Raw genomic sequence first — 26,678 nt, forward strand, 5'->3', positions numbered from 1 at the left:
CCACAGCCGGAGCCCAGGAAGAATCTCAGACTCCTCATTCCCTTGTTCCTGCTGCTCCGGCACGGAGTTTGAGGGATTCTGTCTCTTCGGTATTTCTTGCTGTGTTCTCTCTAGGTCTCACTGCTCACATTTCTCCCTGAGACGACTGTGTTCATCCCTTCTTTGCTTTCCTTGCCTCTGATCTCAGTGCCCATCCAACAGAGACATCCTACCTTTTGGTGAGAAAATCTCCGAGAGTATAACTTGGATTCCATTATCACCTGGCTCCATGTTGCCTTTGGTAAACTCTGTGTTTTAGTTTCTGTTGCTGATTAATGAATGACTCCAAAACCTAGCTGCTTCAAACCAGCTTGTATTATGCTCCCAGGATCCCTGCATCAGGAACTGGTGCTGGTACAGGTGGGGGGGATGGCTTGTCTCTGCTCTGCCTCACCTAGAGCCTCAGCTGGGAGGCCCCTGGGGCTGGAGCTGGCTTGGTAGCTGGGGGGCCACGTCATTCCAAAGCTTGTTGGCTCGTGTAACTGACACTGGGTCTGGGACGAATCAAAGGTAGGGTGCCCATGACCTCTCCATGTGGCTTGGCGTCCAAAGACATGGAGGCCTTAGCACTGGTAGATTTCTTACCTGGGAACTCAGTGCTCTCAAAGGCAAGTGTTACGGTGACCAAAGTGAGGCTGCATCACCTTTTATCACCTGCCCTTAGAAGTCACAGGTGTCACTCTCACCATACTAGATTAATCAGAGCAGTCACAGGTCCTAGTTCTCAGCGGGAGAGTGGCAAGTGCAGCTCGAAGACCAGGTGGGACAGGAGTTGTTGCTGTGGTCATCTTCAGAAAATACAGCCTGCCGTATCCCACCGCTCCATTGCCCAGCATGACGTACAAGGCCCTCCATGCCCCCACATTGTCCATAAGCACCACAGACCCACAGACCTTGCCTGTCACACTGACGGTGTATCTCCTGTGCCTAGCACAGTGCATGGCACAAAGTCAGCCCTCATTTTCATGTGGGGAGCGAATGAGCGATCCCCTTCCCTAGACTCATTTCTGTTGCCCCCTTCATCCCCTCACCACCTACCCCTCCCCCCCTCCCATTCTGGTCCTGCCACTCTGGGCCACTGATGCTTTCCTTGCTGCAGATACCAGGCTCTGAGAACTCTGCGCCTTTGCACGTGTCTGTCTGTCTCTCTCAATGCCTCTGCACTAGATCACCATCCACCTGCCACAGTCCTTCAAGAATCTGCTGAAGCCAGGCAGCCTTCCCCAGCAACCCCAGCAGACATCCAGCCTCCCTCCTCTGGGTTCCCAGACACCTGGTCACACCTCCCAGATGGCTCCTCCCAGTTCTTTTGGCTTTGCCTCTTTGTATAACAGTCTCCTAGATCAAGATATCCTTGAGCGGAGGGATTGTGTAATTTGACCCCTGCATTTCTAACTCCTGCCAGACGTGTGGTGTCTGCTTAGTCATGTGGGTAGAATGATGGGAGACAGATAACAGCAGTAACTCAGTGATCATGGCAGCCAGTGCTTGTCCAGTGCTTTTCCCATGGCCCAGCCTTCATGTGAGGCCTCAGTGAATGCTCAGAGAAACCCTCGGAGGCCCATAGCGTGTTATTGTCCCCATTTCACAGATGTGGAAACTGAGGGTGAGAGATGTCTCTCATTCAAGATCATACAGGTATACTATAAGGCGCAGCCAGTTTGGGGAAACTTGAGGACTCTGAAGCTGAGGTCCAGGCCCCTTCCCCTTTGGTGCTGCCTCCTGCTGGGTTTTAGGCCCTGAGACCCCAGAGATGTATCCAGGTTCTAGAAAGCTCTGTAGATCCTAACCTTCGCCTGGATTAATAGAATAATGTGGGAAGCAACAGAGTATCTGCATGTCAAGCAAAGCCTGTTTTGCTCTCAGTGCCAGGTTTCAAGGGGCTCAGAATCAGGCCGAGGTTTGTTGAGGGAAAGCAAACAAGGAAGGTTGAAGGGCTCACAGCCTAATAGAAATGTCTGTAGAAAGTAGATCTACTTGGTGTGGAAAATTCCTAGAAGAACATAGGTTCCAGAGCACCAAATTTGAACCACAGCTGGAAGTTAGACTTAATTTTTTTATTTTCTAAACACTGGGGTGACCATTAATCCGTGTAAAGAAAAATGTGCTGAAAATTAGACCTGTCCAAAGCAGGCTGGGCTGTTTTGCAAGGACATGAGCCTCCTGTTCCTGAGAGTAATCAAGCACAATCTGGGACACTGTGTATCCATATGTTTGCAGCAGGGATTTCTGTCTGGGGTACGCGAGTCTGAGACATGACCTTCCATAGTTTTTCCTGGTCTAAGATTCAGGGTGTCCAGGGTCCCACAGGAATCCCCGAGGCTCAGATACAGACAGACCAGAGCCAAGTTCAGGAATAAGAGTTCTCTTTGACAAACCAGGTTTTCCCAGGTCACACCGACCTTGGGGTGGTGGCAGGGCACCAAAGCTGTTCCTCCTGAAAATGTTCTCACCCACACCCCCTTTTAATAAATGCAAAATTCGTGTGCACCCCCTTCCCCTGCCGCGGGTTCTGATCTGCAGTGGACAGGGTTTGGAGGCAGCGTGGCGATTGCAAATCACTGTGAGCTCAGGGTCTGCACACGGGGCGAGCTGTTGGTGAAAGTTCCACTCTATAGTCATACTATGCAAATGATAGTTAAAGTGTAAAATGTTACGGTACTGAACATGCTCACTCTGACTGGACAAGGTCCGGGAAACTCAGCTGACCTCCATCCCATTGCTGGGAAAGGAGAAGCACTTGAACAAGTGGGAAAGGGAGAAACAAGATGTCAGGGACCCTGTTCTTTTGTCTGCGAACACCCGACAGCTGTTCTGGCTCCGGTTCCCCCTGCACTGACTGAGGTAATCTGAGTATCCTGGGGGCATCCAGCGTCTAGATTCCTGCTCTGGAGGTCGCTGGCCTGCGTTCCGGTTCCCTGTGTGCGGGCCCGTCCTGCCAGCGTGCTGCTGCAGCTGCCGCTGGGGGGCCCCTGCCACTCCCAGATGACACTGTCCCGTGCCACTGGCCAGCCCCTGTGCCTGGGTGCTTGGCCGCTCGGCTTCTGGGTGTCTCATGCCCACGTCGCCTTCAGAGCTTCAGCCGCCTCCTTGCTACAGGGAGGGACATGCTCGTCAACACAGTCTGTTCTACCTGCTCCCCTTTCAAAAACGCCTGTGGCACCTTCCAGGCCCCTACAAGTTGAAATTCTAGGAGGAGACAGTCTGCCTTTCAGCCGGAACTCCCTGCTCTACTGGTTTCACTCTTTATTCCTTTTTAAAAAGTCAGGAACAATGCGGAATTTGGCCACGGGGCAACAAGACTGCCTTCAGCTCCTTGCTCCCTGCACAGCCAGCAGCGTGGCGGGGGTGGGGTGGTGCTTGGCTCCAGCCACACTGTCCCCTGAGTGGGACCTGCGACTTCTCCCTCCAAGCCTTTTCCTCCCAGCTTCCTGGAAGGCCCCCGTCTTCCTAGACATCTTCCTTGGAGCCTTTAGGTAACGTAGGCATAGAATTTGACTTTTCTTTCAATAGATGCAAGGATGGCTTATATCTTTCTGTATTCTCCAAATGCTGAACACATGTCATTTACATAAAAGCAACTTAATTCTTGGTTATTATTTTTTCATTTAGTCCACCAAGGACATTTATTAGGCATCTCATGAGTTCTGGGCACAGTTCTAGGGACTGTGGATAATGAAGCTAAAATATTGAAAATATTGATATCAGCATCAGCATCATCATCATCCATCCTCTATTGAACTTGTTGGGCGGGAGGCTGGAGCACAAGGAGGCAGAGAAGCGAGCAGTTATAATAAAATGTAAGATAAAGGGGGCCAAGCCTTGGTCTTACCATAAAAGGCAGGTTTATGGAACTCAGTAAATTTATTGAACACAAAAGCATATTAAAATGAAAACACATCAGTGGCTACTTCTTGGTTGTGGTTCCTTGGTAAAATCACTTAAAACTCTCTGAGTCTCAGTTCTGCATCTGAAAAATTACTAGACCCAGTCATCTGTAAACATTGCCCCTGTCCCAGATCTAATACTGTGTATTTCCCTGAGACTGTGTTTAATTGGTATTTTTCTTAATGCTCGGTTGCCTATAAGGTGAGGTTGTAGAGGTACAACCTTGCAGTCTGGTGTCCTAAGGAGGAGGAGGAGGAGAACATTCTGCATTCCGCCAGGAAGAGACTGGAGGAGGCAGAGAGTGGCAGAGTGAGGACACCAGTGGTGGTGTTTCAGCCACTGCAGAGTGCAGCGTCTGTTCTCTGCAGTTCGCATGTGTCAGACCCCACAGGCACTTCGTAGAGTAGAACACACTTTTACGAGACTCAGCAGGAAAGGGCATTTTCCTGCACTCACGTGGGAGGGACAGGGGCATGACTTAGGGTGGGCCCCACTGGAGCCAGTGTCGCTTCATCACTTTTCCTGCGGCCCATGGTTTGCATAAGATGCCTTTTCTCTTTAGGATTTTTTTTTTTTAATTTTTGGCCACCCAGTACTTTTTTTTTTAGATTTTATTTTATTTTATTTTTAGAGAGGGAAGGGAGGGAGAAATAGAGAGAGAAACATCAATGTGGGGTTGCTGGGGGTCATGGCCTGCAACCCAGTCATGTACCCTAAATGGGAATCGAACCTGCAACACTTTGGTTCGCAGCCTGCATTCAATCCACTGAGCTACACCAGCCAGGGCTTGTTTTGTTTTGTTTTGTTTTTTTAAGAATTTCTTTCACAACCAGTTTTATCAGGATTCTTCAGTGTAGCTTTTTGGGGGGAGCAGGTCGAACCCCAAAGCAGCCACCGGGAGATGCACCTGACTGGCTCAGGGCATGGAAGGGCCTCAGCTGCACTTTCTCAGCCACAGCCTGGTCCCTTCCCAGGATGCATCCTGTGTCACTGCTGTGGCTGCACGGCACATTTTTGGACAGTCTGTCTTCACGTGGAGGCCTGGTGCTCAAGCAGTTCCAAACCTGAACTCTGCAGGAGAGAGCTGGTCGGTACCCATCCTCATGGATTTTAAGTCAGTTTTTTTTTCAAACATAACAAAAAAAATTTTAGCCCTGGCCAGGTTGCTCAGTTGGTTGGAGTGTCATCCTGTGCACAAAAAGGGTTTGATCCCCGGTCAGGGCACACACCTAGGTTGTGGGTTCAGTCCCTGGGGGCCACATACAGGAGGCAACCAATTGATGTCTCTCTCTCTCTCACATCAATATTTTTCTCTCTTTCTCCCTCCTCCCCTCCCTTCCCACTCTTCCTCTCTATCTAAAAATCAATACCTATATTTTTGGGTAAGGATTAAAAAAATCTCACACCCCTTTCTGCTTAACATAAAGACATCATACTCTGAATTGGGTGGGTGAGGGGGCATGGCGAAGGTAAGAATAGGTGTGACTTTAGAGAATTACTCTGCCTTTGGTAGGCCCATACCAAGCAAAATTTGGTCATACTTCATGTATACACCACACTATTTAGAAACCGCTAGGCCTTTTTATGTGTTGGTTTAGAATGGTGCATGTATAACATCAAATGTGCTTGTCCCAACTCCTGCCCCAGTACAGAAACAGGCCCACTCCCACTGGGAGCCGGGGCTCCAGGCCACATGGGTTCTGTTTCTGGGGGTGACCCAGGGCATGTGATGCGTGGAAGAGTGAGCAGGGTCAGCTGTTGTGTCCAGTGGCAGGTAATGGGAACATCCTGTGGTCACCTAACTTTGATGAATCCCTATGCTTGAAGACCAGAGGCATGTATGTGTGTGCGTGTGTGTATAAAAAATTTATTTGTATTGGTAGTACAGTTAGTGAATCCCATTTAGAATGAGTGTCCAGAATACTAATTTTCTTAATGAAAATGTCACCTGCTAGAAATTCAGTGAGGAATTCGCTGTACATTTTATGTCCTTTATGTAGGCAAATGTGTGTCTGTGTGAGCTCTCTACTTTTCTTGCCTTAACCCAAGAGGCACCTTCTCATCCTTCAAGATGCTACTTGAGGGTTCCTTTGTGCGAGAAGCCCTTTCTTGCCCCGTCCCTGCTCTGGACCTTGCTGAATCCCATACAAACATCTACAGATCTGCCCTCGCCCCTAGGCACTGAGCCCCCATCAAGGTCAAGGACTTAGTCTGATTCTCGTTCCCAGCACACAAGTCAGTGCCTGTCTCACAGTAGAGGCCACATACATGTTTAATGAACGAATGACACCACCTTAAAACACCCACCATCTCCAGGACAACAGCCTGTTTATGACTCTAGTGCAGCCCCTCAGCTGCATCTGGAAATTTCTGCTGAGGTTGGGGGATCCCCAAGGCCTGCTTTATCCCCCAGTCTGAAGGAGGGGTTAGTCATCTTCTCACCCCACTGTTCTCAGTACACCTCGACATTCCCTTCAGCTGCAGTCTAGGTAAGACAAGGTGAAACTTGCAGGGACATAAGCCGAAGCACTGGCTGGCTTCTCCCCAGTTCGGTGGTGACTACGGTTGTTACCCGGGGGTGTCTGCATGAAAACAGACGAGGAAGAGACACTGGATGTCTGACTCCCACCCCTGGGGTGCTAGTCATCTTGGAAAGGGAACACGCAACCCTGAATACCATCATAAATTCCGCTGACCTCATGGAGACACGAACTTGAGTCTTGAAGCACTGGGGGTGGGGAAGGCACGTCCGAAGTCACAGAGCAATAAGGCGTAGCAGGGTCCAGAAGACTGGGGAGCGCGTCTCAGGGCATGAGAAGTGCCTGGGAGGAAGGGTTCTGCTGACAGCAGAAGGCTCCCCAGGGTGTTGGCATCTAACTATGACGTCCCTGCGGAGCCACCCGGGCATGGCCCGCGGCCCTCTGTCTTCAGCACGCCTGACACTGCTCACTCACGTGTCCTCTCTGTCTCGACGTCCACGGATGTACTGCTCTGAGGCCTGTCAGCTTGTACATCCAAGACCAGGTGTTAACTGATATTTTGGAAAAAACCTTGGAGCCCTGACCACCATTGTCAAGCCTTCATCTGAGATGGAGGGGCCGTCAGGGAGCAGGTACTGTTAACATGTGCGTTGTCTCTTTCGTGTCGAGGGCCAGCACTGGTCACTGGGAGGGCCTGACGTTGGAACCACCGTTACACCGTGGGAGGCTTTAGCTCCTAGGGAAACTGAGGCCAGTCTGGCTCCCAGCTCCTCCAGCTGGGTCTCAAGATTTAAGGCAGTGTTTCTGACAGCTTGATTCTCACTACCTGTGAGGAATTACTTGCATGTCTGTTCCGAATGCAGGTTTGGGGGAAGGGAAGAAAAGGGCGAGAATGGCACTTTCAGGGTAATAAAACTCTATCTCGTGCGATGCCGTGATGGTGGATACAGGACATTATGCATCTGCCAAAACCCGCAGAGCCATACAACACAGAGTGAACCCTAATGTAAACTTGGGCTTTGGTTAGTAATAATGTGTGAATGTTACTAATGATATTAATATTACTAATAATTGTAATTAGTTATTAGTATCAGATAATTATCAAGTAATAATGTTTCAATATCAGTTTGTCAGTTTTAACAAATGTCACACTGATGCAAGATGTTAATAACAGGAGAAACTGGAGGTAGGAGAGGGGGGAATATGGAAGCACGACTTTCTTTGCAATTTCTCTGTAAACCTCAAAGTGCTCTAAAAAAATATAAGGTCTGCTTCAAAATGCAGGGTTTGGGCCCCACTGATGACATTCTGTCTCTGCGAAGCTGGGGCCTTGAAGTGTGCAGTGTTTTCTCGGGTTGCCCAGATGACTCAGGTGCGTTCCAAAGGTTTGAGAATTCCTGGACGGCAGTCAGTCTCCTTTCACCGTCGGTTTCATTCTGAGAAGGAGCTTAAAGGGGCTTTGTCTGGAGAACTGCCTCCTGTGTGTTAGGATGTGTTTCATCTTTCAGTAGGTGGGCAGAAAGCTTCCTGCCAGTGCGAGAAATGCTTCCCGCAACACTGCACTGACAGCTGAACCACAATAAAGGGAACCTGGCCGGCCCGAGTTCCAGACGCCGGCACGGTCAGATTCCCAATGTGTGCAGCCTTCTTCGAGAAGACCGCTCTGCCAACTCTCATTGCAGACAAGCATATTTATGGATCATGATGGAAATTGTCCGTGTGTGCATTGAGTTACATAGGAGTGATAAACCCACTATTGTTATAATTCCCCAGCTCTGTGTGATCATCTGTTTTATTAGCAACATGGTGGCTTTTTTTTATTAAAATGTTTTGACGCTGATATGTGCCAGAGGTCCTTAGGTATCCTAGACCAGAATGCTGAGGAAGTTAGCGCCCCATGGGATTTTGTTAAACTTGTGAAAATTCTCCTGGCGTTTCTGTGAAAGATGAAGGGAACTTGGCAGCATGTTTAATCGCCACACAAGAATTTTCCCACTCGCTCAGTCCCTCCTTTGCTGGGAGTCCCTCCACAGCGATGGGGAGGCAGCGTCTGCATGCTAAAACTCGGGGTGGCGTGTGAGTTACAGCAACGCCATGTGCCGTGGCCGAGTCACCGCAGAGCAAGCACCACCAGGAGTCTTGCTGCGTGGAAACTTGCGGAATGTGTTGGACGAACCGAGTCAGCCAGGATCCACCTCTGCCCCAGCTCAGGAGCGGGGCCGCTGCCGTGGGTCTGGGGAGGGCATCTCCGGACCGACTCAGACCAGATGCACATTTTGCACCATATGTGAGACGGGGCCCATAGCTTCAGCAGGTTCTCAAAAGGGTGCATAACTTAAGAAGATTTAGGAGTTTCTGCTTTAGATAGAGGTCCCTAAATGGTTTGGGATGGGTTAAAAAAAAAAAAGCTTGTGTTGGTTTTTTGAATATATATGTGCCACGTTACTGAAATATTGTGTAAAGTATAACATTAAAAGGGACATGATAAGAAAGAAATCTCCATAGAAGCACTTCCGTTCTCACTCCCGCTACGGAGACCAGTGCTCCCACTCTCCAAGGTGCACTAGAGCCACCCTGTCAAACGGCAGCGTCTGAATCAGGGTGTCTGGGAAACTGCCGTTCTGCAAGGTCGCCAGGTGATGCTGCAGCTCCTGGGGCATGGCTCAGATTTTGAGTGGCAGGTAGAGGGTGAGGCACATGTCACGTTTTGTCACGATGTCCCCAGCAGTGTGCCTCTGCTGCACTTTAGGAATAAAGTCTGTGGCGCTGTCCCTCCCCACCCCCCACCCCAGTGAGGCTTCAAGGAGGCCCCTGGGACCCTTTACGAAGGCTTGTCTTTTCCTGTGGCTGCTTCTGTCCCTACAGCCTGCCAGAGCGGAGCTCTTGTCTGACTAGCTTAGCAACGTCTGTGCAGCACTCCCCAGAGAGGCATGCTCCGGTGCCCGGGCTGGCTGGAGTAGGCTCCAGACCTCCTGAGCCCGGCTGCAGAAGGCTCCCGTCTGCAGCAGGCTTGACTTCCTGCCACACCCGGATCGGATCGGAGGACTCGGCCGGAGTTTCCCTGTCATCCGTTTGCTCCACAGCCGGGACTCAGTGAGATGGAAGTGAAATGCAGACAAGCCAGGGAAGGGGCTGCTGTCCCTTGAGCTGTGGACATTCCCGGTTGGTGCCTGGCTCGTGGCCATTGAAAGAGCTTTCCTGCGGTGACACCCTTTTGCCATGGTCCTGCTCTGAGCCGAGGCAGCTCGCAGCGTGGCCTCAGGTGGCTGCTCCAGGCTTGAGCAAAATATAAGGAAGATTCTACTAGAGATGAAAATTGAACTCCCCTATCCTCCTAAAAAGAGTAAGATACCAGCTTGGTGACGTCCTGAAGAGCCAGCGGTGCTGACAGGTGCCCCAACTTGGCATCAAGCAGAAAGGTAGGAAACTGGTCAGATTCCCTAGACCCACAGCCCCCGGTGCCCCTGACGGCAGGGTCCCCGCAGATGTGGACAGCAAGGGTATGTTTCCTGATTACTTGTGTCGTGTGGTCCGGATTTTTTATTGCTAAAGTCCTGCTATTACAGGGAAAGATTTTTCAGACCTTAGACGTTCTCTCCGAAGGCTGCATTGGTTTTGTTTCATCGTGCATGAGCTTGGGGCGGCCCCCGATAGAGAAGCACAGCACCGTGTGCTTTCATTACAGTTCACCTTCATGGGATTGAGAATGTCAGGTACATCCTGGCCGTAGGTAGGTTACTGGGCCCCCTCTGTAATAGGTCTCTGTCCTTGTCACTACAGGCAGAGACGTTGGGAGTGGTAAAGGACATTATACCCTATTTGCCTCAGCTTTTGTGCCTAAAAACTTTGAGGTTTTCCAAGCGTCTCCTTTGTAAAATTGTAAGCGTTCGCCTAAATTTCAGTGCCGCCATTTTAAAATTAGCATTGAAAATTTAAACCTGTTTTTTTCTAATCACCTTTTGCATTTCGAATGTATTCTCTTCCTTCCTGAAGGCAAAGGCAGCAGCTCTTTTCCGCCGTAAAGATCGGCTTGCTTCACAAAGGTTCAGGCAGCTTTGTCAGACAAGCTTGTCTGTTTGTCCTTCTGTGACCCAGAGTGGAGTTTATTCATCTGACTTCTAAGAGGCCCTGCACTAAAGGGGTCCTTTTACAGGTTTGTCCAGAAACTCAGTTTACACCCCGAGAAACTTAGAGAGTGGACGCTGTGCCGCGCCGTCATGGAGTAGACAGGCCCCGTGAAAGCAGACGCTGTTTGGGGATTGGGTGTTGGTGAGACGCTTGACTTCAAGGGTTCTCGTCGACCCTCGTCGTTTCTTTTAAGCTTGTGCAACAGAGTACGTGCTGACGTGCATGGTCATTCTTTCATATTGATATTGGCAAGGAAAAGGGTCTGTATTTCCCTCCTTCCAGCTTTATTTACAGTGTTCACATTTCAACCAAAAGGGTGTCCAGAAAACATAGACAGGCTGACATGCCTTTAAAGCAAAGTATTCGTTGAGGCTTGATTTCTTTCTTTTTTTCCCCCCTCTGTTTGCACTGCTTTCATTTCTTGCGTCTGAGGGTTTAAAATTTCTTAATGCCATGTTCTGTTAGAAGTGCACTGAACTCGATCAGGTCAGTACGTATTTCTGTCCCTTCCCTTCCCCAGTCACCTCCCCCATTCCTGATGGAAGGAAGGTGGTTTCTTCAGAGATGAGTGAAGGTCAGTGTGTGCTGCCTGTGCAGGCCATGTTGGACGGTGGACCTTGGAATCCAGGAGCCACTGTCCCTCCGTCCGAAGGGGACTCACGAGGCCAGTTTCTCTTGTTTCCCATTGTGGCCTCTGTACGTGTAAAGGAGAACTGAAATCTACTGAAGACACGCTGGACTTGAGTCTAGCACACGTCTGTGTTCTAACAGGTCCTGCTAGAGGCCAGAGCTTTTTCACAGCGAGTGTCAGTTACACAGGATGCACCCACTTTGTTGAGAAACTTCTTGTAATAGGCACGTCTGGAGGGATGGTAAGGTCTGCCCGGCAAGTCTGGTCATTCCCCAGAGGCCTGGGGTGACTCAGAGAGGATTCAGACACCTGGTGCATTCTGAACAATCTGTAGCAGGAAGTGTCAGTGAGAAGACGCTCACCAGAAATGCAGTAATGAATGACAGAAGGACTGAAAAGTCGGTGTTCTTTGCAAAACAGAAGCCAGAGCCGGCCGCTCACCTGCTCCCCGGGTTTGCAGGCAAAGGTCTTAACCCCATTTGGCATCCAGGCCCTTCCTGACGGTGGCCCAGTCCCCATGCAGCAGCCCAGCTCCTGTCTTTGCTCTTAAAGTTCCAGCCACGGTGAACTACGTACTCTTCTCTTAATTCACCCTCCTCTGCGTTTCTCTTGGCTGTTTTCCACGTTATCCGTGTGCCTGCATGGACTCTCCTGTGTGTGCCACCTTCTCCCACGTGCTCGGAGCCTGTCGCACGTCCACCTATAACGCTGCTCTGCGTGTAGGGGGAGAGTCACCTGTGTGTCCAGTGGTTGAGTCCCTCATGGGTGTTGGGCTCTGTGAGAGCAGGGCAGGAACGAGGTCTCTAGGCCTTTCCTTCTCTGTTCCTGGCACAGAGCCTGGTCTTTGTGTCACTGAACGGGGAGAAGGGTATGCAGTCACCACGCAGTGATAAAGCATTCCCAGCGTGCCAGGCACTTGATAGGATTCCTCTGCAGCATATGTGAAGCCCTTCGCACAGTGCGCAGACAGCACCAGTAGCCATCAGTTCTTGTTAATAATGACGTGCACCAGGTTGCTTTGCTAGCAAGGGGTAGAGGAGGCTTTGAACCCAGGTTTGTCTGAGAACAAGAGCTCTTTCTGACTCTGATTGATGCTCATGCCCCCACCCCAGGGTGCCTCAGCCTTGAATAGCAAGGAAAACACCCCACAGACAAAAAGCTCCCAAAGGTGGGATGCACCCATCACTCCCTGGCCTCCCTGAGCCCTCAGGAACAAGACCCTTTTTAGCTGCTGGGCAAGGGCTGGTGTTTCAAATGAATACAGCAGTGTCCGCCTCACCTGTAAATGATGCTTTCTCCAGGGGCTGACTTGAGTATAGCCATCTATGTTAATGTATTCAGTAGCCAATTCCCATGCAAGCTTGGTTGAAAAAAAATATCTTTTTATCAAGGCTGGAAGAGTTATTAGAAAATATGTGAAGCTTTTCTGTAAATCAGACTATTATAATCAGTGGATAATATTTAGAAGTAAATACATCAAATTAGATTCTTGAGTATGAGACTGGGTCTGGTGACTGTCTCCAGTGCTATGCTGTCTGCTAATGAGAGAACCTATGACAGAATTTATTGTGAAGAATATTATTACAAATATATGATTGCATATGTTTTCACAGACCTCTAGGAGAAGATGTAAATTCCCCATTTTCCTCCTCATTTTTCCCTTCTCTCCTCCCCCCCTCTGCCTCCCACACATGAATGAAATAGATTTGCAACAAAAGGGAATCATTGTCAGATTAGTTGCATTCATTCCACTCCCTGGCTTTCAGGTGCATTTGAGAAGGCAGAGCATCTGGATTTAGCCTTGCCTTTCCCCTTCCACTCTTGTCTAAACAAAGTCAGTTTCTAGCATCAGCTGACAAGCCAAGTTATCACATACAGTCCAATCCCTCCAGGGCCCTTCCACTTTTCTTAGTAGCCATTTTTCAGCAAAACCACATTGTGCTTGGGTGTTGCTGGCCTGGGCTGCAGCCTGTCTCAAAATTCCAGCTCTGGAATGCTGACCAAGCTCTACTCTCTGGCCTTCGCAGAAAGCTGGCCGGGGGGTAGGGGGGCTGGCGGGGGGCGGGGGGGGGCGGGCGGCGCTCATCTACATGCCCAGGTGCATGCAATTGCCCAACTGTGTGTACCATTTCACCAGCAGTAAAAGTCCAGGAGGGAAATTAATGCTAAAATTAGTTTGTCCTTTGAGAAGATCCCCCGAGTTGAAAGTTTTTTATCTGTATGCCCTCAAAGACTTTACTGAAATCTTGCTTCATGACACAAGGTTGTGTTTTGGTCCTTGGAAGGACATTGGTTCTAGAAGGTCTAGCCTCTGGCAGAGTTGCTGCATTTGGGTGCAGGTGTTTCTTTCTGTATGTGCCAGCTGTAGGATGTGGGCATGTAGCCCCCCGCTGGACCCTGAGTCGCTACATCTGGTGGGTGGGTGGGTGGGTGGGTAGATAGATGGGTAGGCTGACAGGTAGTTTAATTTGCTTTGCCATGTGTCTTAGATGTCAAGTTTGCTGACATTTAAGAGGAAGAAAAAGCTATAATTGCTGTCCTTCCAAAAAGTTTTGGCTAAATCCCATCCAATGACTATATCTTGGGGCTTCATTCATTCAGCAAAAACCGGTATTTAGTAAGCACTTAGAATGTGCTAGCACATGCGGTGGTGATTTGAAGAGAATAAGAACAGTCCCTGCCTTCAAGGAGGTGACTGCCTTATGTGGGAAAGGCAAGCATTAAAAGGTAATCAAACAAAGAATTGTTTAACTATTGCTATCAGTTTTTTAAAATTGAGATTCAATATTATATACCAATAAAAATGCACCATTTCTAAAAAAGGTTTTATTTGTTTGTTTTAGAGAGACAGAAAGGGAAGGAGAAAGAGAGGGAGAGAAACATCAATGTGTGAGATACATCATCTGTTTGCTTCTCATACCCCGCAACCACGGGCCTGGCCTGCAACCCAGGCACGTGCCCTGACCAGAAGCTGAACCAGCAACCTTTCACTCTGCAGGCTGGTGCTCAGTCCGCTGAGCCACACCAGCCAGGGCAGATTCGTGATTTAAAGTACAAAATTCACTGTTATTTATTTATTTATTTATTTATTTATTTATTTATTTAGGCTTAAACAACAAAACATTTATTTCTGACACTTCTGGAGTTTGGGAAGTTTAAAATCAAGCTGCCTGAAGATTCAGTTCTTGATTCTTGGTGACAGCCGCTTCCTGGCTTGCCATCAGCCCTCTCTTTGCTGTCTCCTCACGTGGCGGAGAGAGAGCTCTCCTCTCTTTCTCGTTTTATAAGGACACTGGTCCCATTAGGGGGTCTCTACCCTCATAACCTCATTTAACCCTAATTACTGTCCAAAGGCTCCACGTCCAAATCCTATCACATAGGGAGGGCTTCTTCAGTATATGGATTTTGGGAGAACACAAAACTTTTAGGCCATATTATTTTCCTTATGTCTTTTGTAAGAGTGAAACAACTTTCCCAGAAGTAGACTTGGCATCACTAGCCAAATTTGGACAGTACAACCCATTTCTAAACTAGTCAGTGGTAAGAGGTGTAGACAGACGTCCTGTGGTTGGCTTAGACTAGCCAGGATTCATGGCCCTGTCTCTCCTGGAGAAGAACGGAGTGAGTGTTCTGTTGTCCAGGGAGGGGTGTGGACTGCGAAGGCAGTTTCAGTGGTTTTCAGTGTACTCACAGAGCGCTTTTTGTTTTCAGCACGGTACAATGGAATGAAAAATTCAGTCTTTGCTGCTGCTGCTTTGTTGGCATAACCACAGTCTGATGCTGGTTCGACGGACTCCCAACAGTTTCTGTTACGTTGGCATTGCATCGTCTGTGGTCATTCATGGCTTAACTGGGGGACAAGGCGGGCATCAGAGAAGTTCAGTTCAGACGTGTCCTCCTGGAAGCCGCTCTAAGGGGACGTTCTTTTGGCCCGTACCGGAGGCTCCTTCTCCCCCACGGTGGCTCCAGGGAGAACGTCCTTCTCTGACCCTAACTTGAACTCTCTGGTTCCCGGCAACTTCCACAGCATCTTACAGTTCCATCTTCCTACGAATGTATCTATCCCAAAAGTTCCCAAGTGAGGGGGGTGGGGAATTCAAGGACTGAAAACCATCGGGATCTACCCCTTGTATTCCAAAGCTAAAATATTCAGTGCTGTGAAACATTTCATGATGCAGCTCAGCTGCCAGTTTCAGGAAAAGAAACTACTCACGGGTCTTCTTACTTGACTTGAAATGTATAACACAATTTCAGACGCCCCGAAAGCCTTTCTCATGGGACCCATGTGGGAATCACAGGGACCTGAGTTTGGTTTCTTGCTCTGCTGTCCTGTTCTCCCCTCAAGAGCGGGTAGTAGCACAGCAGTCTCCTTGACTGCATGTTGCGAAGGAGCCGAGGTGGATAGGTAAAGCTGCTTTGGACCTGAACTACCTCCTACTCACAGCTAAGGTCTCAGGAGCTGGTCCGGTCTGCGGATCGTCAGCCGTCTGCACAGAAAGCTCCAGGGTCACCCCCTTCCCTGGACAGCACCGATTTCTTCAGAAGATAGTTTCATGACAACCACCCAAATGCACTGTTATCAAAGGTGAAATGCACAGTCTACAGATACTTCAAGATGACAACAGTCCTAATAATGGCTTTCATTGACACGGTGCAATGCAAGTTGCAGAGCACTTTTCCTGTGCCTTATCTCACTAATTTTCCTGTTTGCCTTGCGACGCAGGAAGGCCGTGGTATATTCCCATAGTTTAAATGAAAAACCCAGAGAAGAGACCTGCCTGTGATGGCAAAGGTGACTCTTGGATCCTCTGTCTTTCCTTTCTGCCCCTTAAAAGCTTGCCTGCACCCTCCACTGCCCTGTTTTATGCCCAGTATTTGTCCCTATGATTTCCTTGGGACTTGCCAGTTTCATTCTCTCAGGTGAAACACCTACTTGTATAGGTGCTGACGTTAAAAAACAATGTCGTGAATACATTTGATATTTAATGTTATTCACTAGTTAGTGCCCCTCAGCTTCATAGATTCCTGTGAGTCTGCTAAGCTGAGTTCTGTTTTTGCTACCAAGCTGGTGATCCTTGGGTTGAGTCAGCTGTGGCGTTGGCCCGAGGCTGTGATGAGTGACAGAGTTTCGGGAAAGCCTCAGTCCCTTCCCCTTCGAGCACAGGATGGCCACACAGGGCTTCTGGATGTGAACAACAAGACTGTACAGGACTTGCCTTTGACCATACCTTTGCATCCTCCTCCTTCTAAAGGTACATGACTGATGGTGGACTTGGCCTCTACACCCGTCGCCTGAACCGGCTCCCTGATGGGATGGCTGTGGTGCGGGAGACCCTGCAGAGAAACACCTCCTTGGGCCTCGGGGATGCTGACAGGTAAGCTTGCTTCACCTGGGCCTGTCCAGGTTCAGAGGGCATTTCACAGTGACCTGCGGAATGAGGGCAGTGATACTTGGAGTGATGGTGCTGCTTTAACCATGCAGAGGTTGGGAGGCCCTGAGGCCACGCCTGGGGTTGGCAGCTGGCACAGCAGGAGGGAGAGGGCTGCTGAAGGGCTGAGTCCTGCTCTGCTGGGGCGCTGCTTCTGAGTAGTTTCTGTTGTTGTTTTGACTGTTGCTATGCATCTTTGTCAGTTCAGCAGGCCCCGGGGATCTGCTTGGCTTCCCAGAAAGCTGTTAGGCAGCTTTCTAGGTACTGCACCTCGGAACAGAGTCCCTGGTGGTGCACAGGAGGTCTGTGTGCACATGGGAGCTCTCCCGGCCTTGGCGGAGCTGGCTTCACCTTCAGTCTGCTGTTACTTGGTAACAGGAGGCAAGGCTGAAGTGCGGAGGCTGTAGAGCGGAGCAGGTGAGGTTATGGTGCTGAACCGGTCTTCATTGCAGCTGCTGTCAGAGATGCAAAGAGCTCCAGAAAATACTGTAAGAAAGAAGAATATTTGGCATCCACATTTCTAGTCCTTGCTCGGATGCAAACCTGTTCGGTGACCATGAGCAGTCTCTTAAAGAAGAGGTTTGGGCTGTCAGGACCCCCAGGACCTCTGCGAGCTGTGATGTGCTGTGTTTCTAGATTTCAGGGCCCCTTGGTGATCTATCTGTTGAAGGATTTTTCTGGCACACTTGATTGGCCTCTGTCCACGTCTGGGTTCATGTGATGCTACGTGGATTTTGGTGTGAGGGGTTGGCAGTCCCTGTACTCTTTCGGGGGCTGCACCTCCTGTGTCGGAAAGCCAGGTGTTTGCAGCCCAAGTCCAGCTTCCTGTTCCCGTAGCAGGGCGCGCTGTTTACAAGGAGATGGGTGATTTCCATGGTTCTCTGGCTTCAGAGAAATGGGGCAGCCTACTAAAGAGACAAACACTGAAGTCACCCCAGAAATGGCATTTGCTGAAGAGCTCTCTCTCCTCACGATCTCGCAGGGAAGCCTGGGAAGCCTAGGCTGAAGTAGGAAGCACTGAATCAGTTGTCAGGAACTTGGGATCTGGCCCGGGCTCTGCCACGGACTTGAATGCGTCCCTCTCAGAGTCCCCTGTGTCCAGTGTGGTGATTTATACTGGAGACGACAAAAGGCTTTCCACTGCAGCACCAGCTCCAGTCCGTTTTGTTCCTGTAAATTATTTTTTTAAAGTATTGGTTTGGGGATTTCACAGAAAGATGAACCACTGGAGAACTCTTCCTAAAGCTGAAGCTCTCTATAACTAAAATATTTAGAGGAAATATTATCAGGGGTAAAAAAATCAGTTGCTGTAACACCCTCTCTGGAGATGTCACAACACCGGCCAATTATTTGGCTTGTTTGCGTTCTCCTGTAAACATGTGGTTGGTTGGTAAATCGATCGGCATGAAGTGCAGGCCTTCTGAGGTTCGTTTCCCCTTCTAGCAGGGGAAGAGTCTGTGCCAGGCTGTTTAATTTAGTGCTTTGTTGCAGGGTTAATGGAATTATCACAGATCACAGCTGAGCTTGTTTCTGCTTTTGGAGGTGGAGGCACTGGGTGGGGGCTGGGAAGAAGAGCTCTGCCGGTTGTATTTTTTCTAGATCAGCCCATATAGTGGGCCACACGGAAGTGTCTTCTGGTTCTCCCCCGACGGACACGGCTCAGATGTGATCGTGTAAGACTAAGTGGATGACAGACCAGCTTTTAAAGAAAGAATTCAGGTGGCTTTTTTTTTTTAATGAAAAGGGTTTAATAATACTTATAAATTTCCTATTTTATATAGGTTTTGACCTGTAGGCAGGGAGACATTGTGCATTATTCTGGAATAAGTTAAATATCTTTAATCTCCAAAATTATTGTAAATAGACCAAAGAAATGCTTCATCTTTGGCTAAGTTGAAATAGCATTTGATTTGTTTCTGTAAAGTTCTTCATGTAAATCTCTCCCCAAACTGTCCTCAAGTGGGAGGTTTACATTAGTCATATAGGAAATAATTCTAGATGGTAGACAGGGAAATACTTCTTTTTAACAATTACATTTTAGCCCTGGCCAGGTAGCTCTGTCGGTTAGAGCATTGTCCTGTACACCAAAAGGTTGTGAGTTCAATCCCTAGTCAGGGCACAAGGGGAAGCAACTAATCAATATTTCTCTCTCACATCGATGTTTCTCTCTCTCTCTCTCTCTCTCTCTTCTCTTTCTCTAGAATCAATAAAGCATATCCTTGGGTGAGGATTTAAAAAAAATTTCACTTTAATTTTAATATTTTAAAGTTTAATATTTTAAAATATTTTAAAAAGTTAATATTTTAAATATAATGAAATATAATATTTTATAATATTTCATCATATTACATAAAACCCATGATTTTACAAACATTGCTTAGGGTAAGGATAGTATAGGCTATTTCATGTGAAATATCAAGGAAGAATATCACAGACTGTGTGCAGATATATTATTTTTTTTAAGGTAGTGTGCAGATGTCTGCACACTGCTGGTTAGGCAATTCTATTCTTGTTCCAATAATTGGAAATATGTTCTTTAAATAACTTAAAATAGACATATGGAAAAATACAGAGAACCCAGCACCTCTCCAGAATCCTTCCCTTTTAACCTGAAAAAAAAAAAAGAAGGTCCCAGAGCTGAGATATTTCCAGAAAGTTCCTTATATAAAAGACAACTGGCCTGTAAGGATTCGGACACAAGCAACAGACTGGTTCTACAAAGGAAATGGGAAAAGTACTGAGAGGTGAGACCTGATTAGACCTCAGCTGAGGGAAGACAAGCAGGCAAAGTGCAGATCACCTCCCCGTGCCTGCAGGAAAACCATTAACCTCAGCAGTGCCACTCCGGCTCCAGCTCTGGCTCGGGCTCCGGCTCCAGCTCCAGCCCCAGGGAACAGCCCTGCAGGACACTGACCTGCCACACAGACCCCGGCTGTTTGCAGCAGGCTGTGGCTGGGTTATCTCCAGGGTTATTAAAAGTAACTGATAGCAGTGTGTACCTCCCGAGCCCAAGAAGTAGAGACCATGTCAGCTTGTGAGTCTCTGTGTCACCAGCAGCCTCTGAGAAATAATAAATAACGACAGTAAATCCAGATTGCCAAGTCTGTCCTCGATCTCCTGTCACTCCTCAGGGCTGCCACCCCTGGGCTCCAGTTTTTACCTGACAGTCGCCAGAGGCTACTTCCAGGCAACGAGAGGCAGCCGGCTGAGAAGGGAGCATCAAAGGGGACAAGTCGAAGTGGCTTATTACAAGACATAGGCCCCAGATAACAGACAAGCAAAGAGAACTTTAGCGTGGAGGTCTCTGAACAGACAGCCTGGGAAGAAAAAGAAATACGCCCAGCAGGGCCGAGGGGCTGGGATCCCAGACCATCAAAGGGTTTGTGTCCCCTCATTACCCGTCGGGAGTTCTTGAACTCTGGTGAACTGCGTGTTTGCAAAGCCTACAGTGCAGCTCTGGGGAAGTTTCCACTCCTGAGTCCCTTTCTTTGTCCTTGCAAGTCACCCCTGTGCTCGTGGCCCTTTCTGTCATCACCCTCCGGCTTCAGCATGCGGTGTGCACAGGCAGCTACATGCTCTGCCTAAATGGCACCCTTGGGTCATGGAAGTATCATAGAGAGCACCTGGAGGGCTGCAGTCAGGCTTGCCAAGGGCGTTTGATCAGGAGGGGGACTTTGGAATTACTTGGTACCTTGCTTCTCCAGGGGTGTCCCTGGGGCACATTGGAAGAAGAGTTGTCTTGGGCCACACATTAAACACCTTGCGACATATAATCACCAAAAAAGTCTCATAATGTTTTAAGTAAATTTATGGTTCTGTGTTGGGCCGCATTCACAGCCATCCTGAGCTGCATGCAGCCTGCGTGCACACTGCAGGTTGGATACCCCTGGTAACTAAACCATTACAACGTCCCTGACCTGACCAGTGTGGCTCAGCTGGTTGGACGTTGTCCCTCAAGATGAAAAGTCGCTGGCTGGATTCCCTGTCAGAGCACAGGCCTGGGCTGCAGGTTTGGTTCCCAGGTCAGGGCCCATGCAAAAGGCAATGGATTAATGGGTCTCTCTCACATCAATGTTTCTCTCCCCCTCTTTTTCCCTCCCTTCCCCTCTCTCTAAAAAGAAATACAATCTTTAAAAAAATTTAAACATTAGAATTCTTATTGAACTTAAGTGGCTTTTAATGATTTAGGTAGTGACAAAGCAAAACAACTAATGCTGCGTGGTAAACCATCAGCCTGAGACTTGAACAGAATCTAAATTGCCCACTAACATGATGCCAAGGAACTGAGCAGGAAGGAGAAATCGTTTTTCCCCCCTGCTGTTACTAGGTTGTCTTTGTCCCCCAACCCTGAATGTTTCAGGTATTGAGTCTGCCCTCGCAGTAGGATTCTGTCCCTGCACTGCCTCTGCTGTCTGCATTTGGAGCCCTAGCTGTCCCACTTTCGGCTTGAATTGGGAGTCCCATGGGGTGAGGATGTAACTATGCAACCTAGCATTTGACCAGCCTGCCAAGCTGAGCCCTCCTTCCTTGCAGGGAGAGTCACAAGAACCCAGGGCGCCACTTGGCTTTGTGATCTGTGTGGAACAAGGCGGCCTCCTGGCACCAAGCACTGCATTCACAGATTCAGGCCCGACCTGCAGAGAGGAATTTAATCCAGGCCAGAGGTCTCCAGCCTGCAGATGGAATTGTTGGGAGCCCTTGCCAGGTAGTAGCCCCCCAACCCAGTGATTGGTTAGTCACAGCCTCTGCTGGAATGTGCGGACGAGAAGGAACACCAATGGGAGTGGCTTCTCCGATGGCCTACCTTCCAAGCCTGTGGCAGCAGAATAATGCACCCTCTGCCCCCAAGGCATCCATGGCCTGGTCTCCAGAACCTGGGGATATCTTACGCTACCTGGCCAGGGAGAATTAAGGACCCCTGTGAGAAGTACACCAAGTGAAGGCGGTGCAAGTGTTTTATGAAGTCCTGAACAAAGATAAAATGTTCCTCAGTCCTACAAATCCTTCAGGGCCATCTGAGCTGTCCCCTGGAACTCTTTTCTATCTAATTAATTAACACATTATTAAGCCTTCTCCTTTCCATAACAGCTTAGAGTAAATATATACAATAACAGAACAATTGTGTATTAAAGGGAAGCATTAGGACTAGGGGGAGTGTAAGTTAAGACATGACATGGAGGAAAGGATGGAAATTGAGGATACAGACATACTAGCTACAAGGTGCTACGTGGTTGGGTACTTGAGCACTGAGCTTCCTATTGGTCTAAGTGAAAGTGAACTTTGCCTCACTTCCCCCCCACCCCACCTTCCTAACCTCTCCCATACTATTTTGCCTTCATCTTTGCTTGCTTGAGTCAGTTGATCTCTCTTCCTCTCCCTCCTCTCTCTCACTTTCATGCCCACCCCTCCCCCTCTCTCCTCTCATTCTCCTTCCTGCCTTCTCCTGCCTGTTACACCCACCAGTGCCCCTGAATGCTTTCTTAGCCCTGCATTCAAGGGCTGTACTCCTTTTCTTGGGACAGAGAGATGCCTCTAACACTGACATCAATGATCGTCCTTCTGTTTTCTTTCCCCTCCTTCCTCTTTCTTCTCCTGCTTGTGTTGTAGCAGGGAAACAAAGCAGGCGAGGGTAAAAGTCACTTTCATTTTAGAGCTCATAAAAGGAACCTTAGAGGCAAATCTCTCCTTCCGTGGTAACAAGGTAATAATTACTGTGTTGGCCTTTCCCAAGGGCCTCTTTTCTGCTGGAGCCACTGGCTTCCTTTTAAAGTGAGAGCTGCTTCCTGTGGGATGGGTGGGCAGGGGCCACCTGCGCTGAACAGAGGGCTGGTGCTGACAGGAAGCAAACCATCTGCACCTTAAGCCACAAAGGAATTCTCCTGGGAGGTTGTAAAGAGAAGAGAGAGAATGTCTGTGGAGTATCCTTTCTTGCTCATGCAGTGTTTTCACTTAAAAAAAAAAAAGTAAAGTAAAACAGCATTGTAGTGGCCCCTTGAGAATCTTCCACTTCCTAATGTTGCCCGACATGATAACTTTGTTTCAGGTCAACTGTAGAAACACAGGGAGGTAGTAGCTCCTGAACCCAGTTATTTCTTAGGCAGAGCCTTGGCTGGGATATGTAGGAAAGAGAGAGAGAGAGGGAGAGGGAGAGATATGGAGGCAGGGGCCACACTCATTCCCCCTAAAGTACATCTTCCAAAAGTGGTACCTTTTCAATAGTTGTTTCAAGGTAATCTGTAGACTTGAAGTTTGTTCAGCGTACGAACGAGAAGATGTGTAGCAATATGAAAGCAAGAATGAGAGGTCAAAGAGAAGAGCCCCAATGGGGTACCGTTCTTCTGGGTTCATCCCCTAGCAACTCAAAGCACAGGCTCCCAGCCCCAAGGCAGAATCTGACTGCACCTGTGCCCTGCAACAGAAAATCATTGCATTGTAATCCATGTACGTGGGCAAGTCTTTGCATCACTCAGGACAGGATAGATTGGGCTGTGTAACAGACAACTCCAAAAAACCACCCTATCTGGCCATTGCAGGTCAGTGGGAGGCTACACTGTCCATCATTCTCACTCTCGGACCCAGGGTGCCGGAGGGACTTCTGTTTAAAGCATTCAGGAGCCACATGGCAAAGAGAAAGGGGAGTATGGTGAGCCACCCACTGTCTCCTAAAGCTTCTGCCGGCATGGCCTATGAAACTTCTATTCACTTGTCTTTAGCCAGAGGAAGTCACATGGTACACTCAAATTCAGAGGTGAAAAGAAGTATAACTCTACCACATGCCTGTGAAAACAGAAAATATATTAATGGCATTAGTGACTGTTGTTGTGTTGCATACAAGGGATAGCCTTAGCTTAATGCTGCCGCCCCCACTACTGAGACAACTCTGTATCGTGCGCTTTATCACACATTTACTGCAGAGCTCCCAGATGCCAGGCGCTGCGCCGCCCAATCTGATCAATGGCCTCTGGTAGCTCCTGTGGGTGGGGGACAGGGAGGAACATGACAACTGAATTGGTTAAGGAATTTTAACCAGTGCCGTGGGTCAGTTGTATTTCAATAAAATACTTGGACTGAGCTTTGATGTGTGACAGCTTACAGAAAATGCTGCTGTTTACTGGGCACTTACTACACAGAGTAGGAAGTGGTGATCCAGAAGATGAGTAAGCAGTAGTCCCTCCTCCCCAATCTCAAGGAGCTTGAAGTCGAATAGAGGGAAGAGACGCCGAAAATAAGCCATCGTAATCTGAGGTGCCAGCACTCCAGAGACCTTCCCCGGGTGCTGTGGGGAGCAAGCAGGAAGGACCGGGAGCACCAGGGGCTCCCTGCCGTCCTACGCTGGGGACTTGCCATCACGATAAAACAGGAGGTTTCTTTTCCTGTCGGTGATGATCGGAAAGATCCTTTAGAAACATGACCCAAGTGTCCAAATAGGCCTGTTTATCTCGCCATCCATTTGGGCTTTTCTTTTGTTTCCTTTAAAATCCTTGGTCGCTTTTGAAGAGCAGCTTAGCCCTGATTCCTGTTACTGAAATGTAAGAGCTGATTGAAAGGAGCCCGGGGATAAGGCAGCCCTTTCCCTGGCCCGTGGAACAGTGGCCCTGGTTACAGTGTAACCTTCAGACCGTCGTGCTGGCCAGCTGTGCCAGCCGCGAGCTTCTCTTCTGGGTGACCGTGCCCAGGAGTGTGTTTTCCCAGGGCCGCCTTCCCTGAGCCAGTCCACACAGAAGCTAAATGCAGGGCTGGCTGAAAGACCTTCAGAACCGTCTGTCACAGCCCTCTTCCTCTGCCAACTGAGGCCCAGGGAGGTAGTGAGTGGCCCAGTGACCACTTGCTGTCCTCCAGGCTTCAGGGAGCAAGGTCACCGCAGTGTGAGTTCGGAAAGCAGGGACTCTGAAGCAACTCTGGTGACCACGCGCGTTGTCTCTTGGGTGAGTGTGACGAATGCAGCCCATGCAATAAGGGAAGCAGTGCCCTGGGAACCGAGAGCCCTTGTCCTAGATCTGGCACTGCCACCACTGAACATCCTGGGCACGATGTCCCCCCTTCCCCCTTTTCTGCATCAGTGCGGTCAGACCGGCTGATCCCAAGGCCCCGGAGCTCCTGTGAGCCAGTGTCCTTGTCTGTCACTTGAGGGCAGAGTTTAACAGAGTGGCTGGCTCATCAGTGCAGCTCTCTGCGCAGAGCAGAGTCCCCCAGGAACTTCTGGTCTCTGGTAGTCACAGTGACAGGTGTCGTCGTGTGATGGTCATGTTGGGAGTGAGGTCCTCACTCACCCAAGACCTCTGGTGTGTGCAGACTCAGGAGGCTGAGCCCCACCACCCCCACTTCTGCACAGGACAGGCCTCTGAGATGAGAGAAAGCCTCCAGGCATCCATCCTCTCTGCACCTCGGAGTTAAGCCTGCTCTCAGCCTTGATGCACTTAGAGGAGGGTAGAAAAAGAGAGCCTCTGTTATTGCTGGTGGCAGGTACTGAAGAACACCCAGAGCTGAAGGATCAGAGTGGAATCTTACAAAACGGGGGAGCCCGGGACGGACAGCACTGTGGATGGGATGGCGGGGGGTGGCCAGGGGTGGCGTGGGCCTTTCTCACACTTCCGAAGAAATCTTCTATCATGCGCTGCAGTGGCTCTTGCTCTGACTTGGAACTTTGACAAGATTATGTTAGAAGTTGAAGCTCACGGCATTATAGTCTTATTTTCATCCAGATAAAATTGTGAGGGACTGATAAGCAGTGAATTGTGTTGATTTGGATGGGTGTTTTGACTCGGGATTTAATTGGACTTGGATGCACGTTGTTCCCCCCATCAGCGCTGCCTGTCCAGAGTGGGGTGGTCAGTCTCTGCATCGGGCAGTGTCGGGGCAGGGCTTGGAAGGACTTCCCTATCCTGTGATGTTCTGTGCAGTCGGCAGGCTTTGCGTGGTACACCAGTCCTGCAGGGCACAACGGCACCTGGGTGTATGCAAGGACACCAGGAGTTTTACATATAAGGGAACAGGCTCCAAAAGGTGACATTCCTTCCCTAAAGCCACAGTGCAAAGTTAGGCCGTGGATTTGCATCTCTCTGGACACAAAACCTCTGCTTTCCATTGCTGCGCTTGCCCCCCTCGTGTTTGAGGCTCTGAGGCCCCCAGAAGGAGGGCCTCACTGGCAGCTCCGAAGGTGATGGCACCTGGACTCCTGGCCTTTAAGACAGCCCTCCCCCCATGTCTGATTTTCCACAGGCTCCATGACAGGGAGGCCCTGGGCGTGGCTCAGGTTCCTGCCAGGGCCTGCTGCTGCCATCAAGGGAAGGCTTTCTTAGGAGAATCTTAGGGGAGCTTGGAGCTGTTGAGCCTCGTATTTTTCTCTTAAGAACATTTAACTAATGGGTTGGCCAAAAAGTTTGCTCCTACACCCGCCTCCACAGGATGGCTGTACTAGTGCTTAGTTACCTCTAACTTCATTGAAACAATTTTGTTAGACTGTGTGATGACAGCTGTCCTATAAGCATACAGTTTTTAAAAAAACATAAAAATTGGTGAATTTTTGTGCAGCTATTTTAATACTAAAGATGGAAGAAAATACACAACATTTTTGGTATATTATGCTTCACTCTTTTAAGAAAGGTAGAAACACAACTGAAACAAAAAAATTGTGCAGAGTATGGAGAAGGTGCTGTGACTGATAGAACGTGTCAAAAGTAGTTCGCAAAGTTTCTTGGTACAATTGACATTTTTGCCAAATAATTCTTTGCTCTGGGGCTGTTTTATGCATTGGAAGATGTTTAGCCGCACCCCTGGCCTCTACCCACTGGAAGTCAATAGCGGGAGAGAGCCGACATACTCACAATATCCAAGTCAGTTAAGTTATTGGGGAAAATGAAAAACGTGTCTTTTGTGGAAAACAACATACAGACTTTTTGGCCAGCCCGATACTTTGGTGCCAGAACTTGCAGCAGAGGCCTCAGAGCTGCCGTTCTCACGTGGAGCACACCGGGTGCCCTGCAGGGCCTGCCTTCTTCCCCCGGAGTGGCCTCTGCTGGGGACCCCTGGGCCTTTTCCTGTCTCAGTACCCCAGGAGACGGCCCGGCTTTGTGTGCTCTGCTG

General features: G+C 49.1%; 1 protein-coding gene across 6 annotated transcripts in view; it reads left to right on the top strand.

Annotated features, from left to right (window-relative positions):
- The window catches only part of NAV2 (neuron navigator 2), a 367,706-nt gene that overhangs the window by 238,153 nt on the left and 102,875 nt on the right, over nt 1-26,678 (top strand). For all 6 annotated transcript variants that reach the window (XM_045825827.1, XM_045825831.1, XM_045825829.1 and 3 more), the window contains one exon: nt 16,419-16,541. In XM_045825827.1, coding sequence (XP_045681783.1) covers nt 16,419-16,541 — 123 coding nt within the window. The remainder of the gene's footprint in view (nt 1-16,418; nt 16,542-26,678) is intronic.

Source organism: Phyllostomus hastatus, unplaced genomic scaffold (genome assembly GCF_019186645.2).
Source record: "Phyllostomus hastatus isolate PE091 unplaced genomic scaffold, TTU_PhHast_1.1 phas_scaffold_585, whole genome shotgun sequence".
NCBI lineage: Eukaryota > Metazoa > Chordata > Mammalia > Chiroptera > Phyllostomidae > Phyllostomus > Phyllostomus hastatus.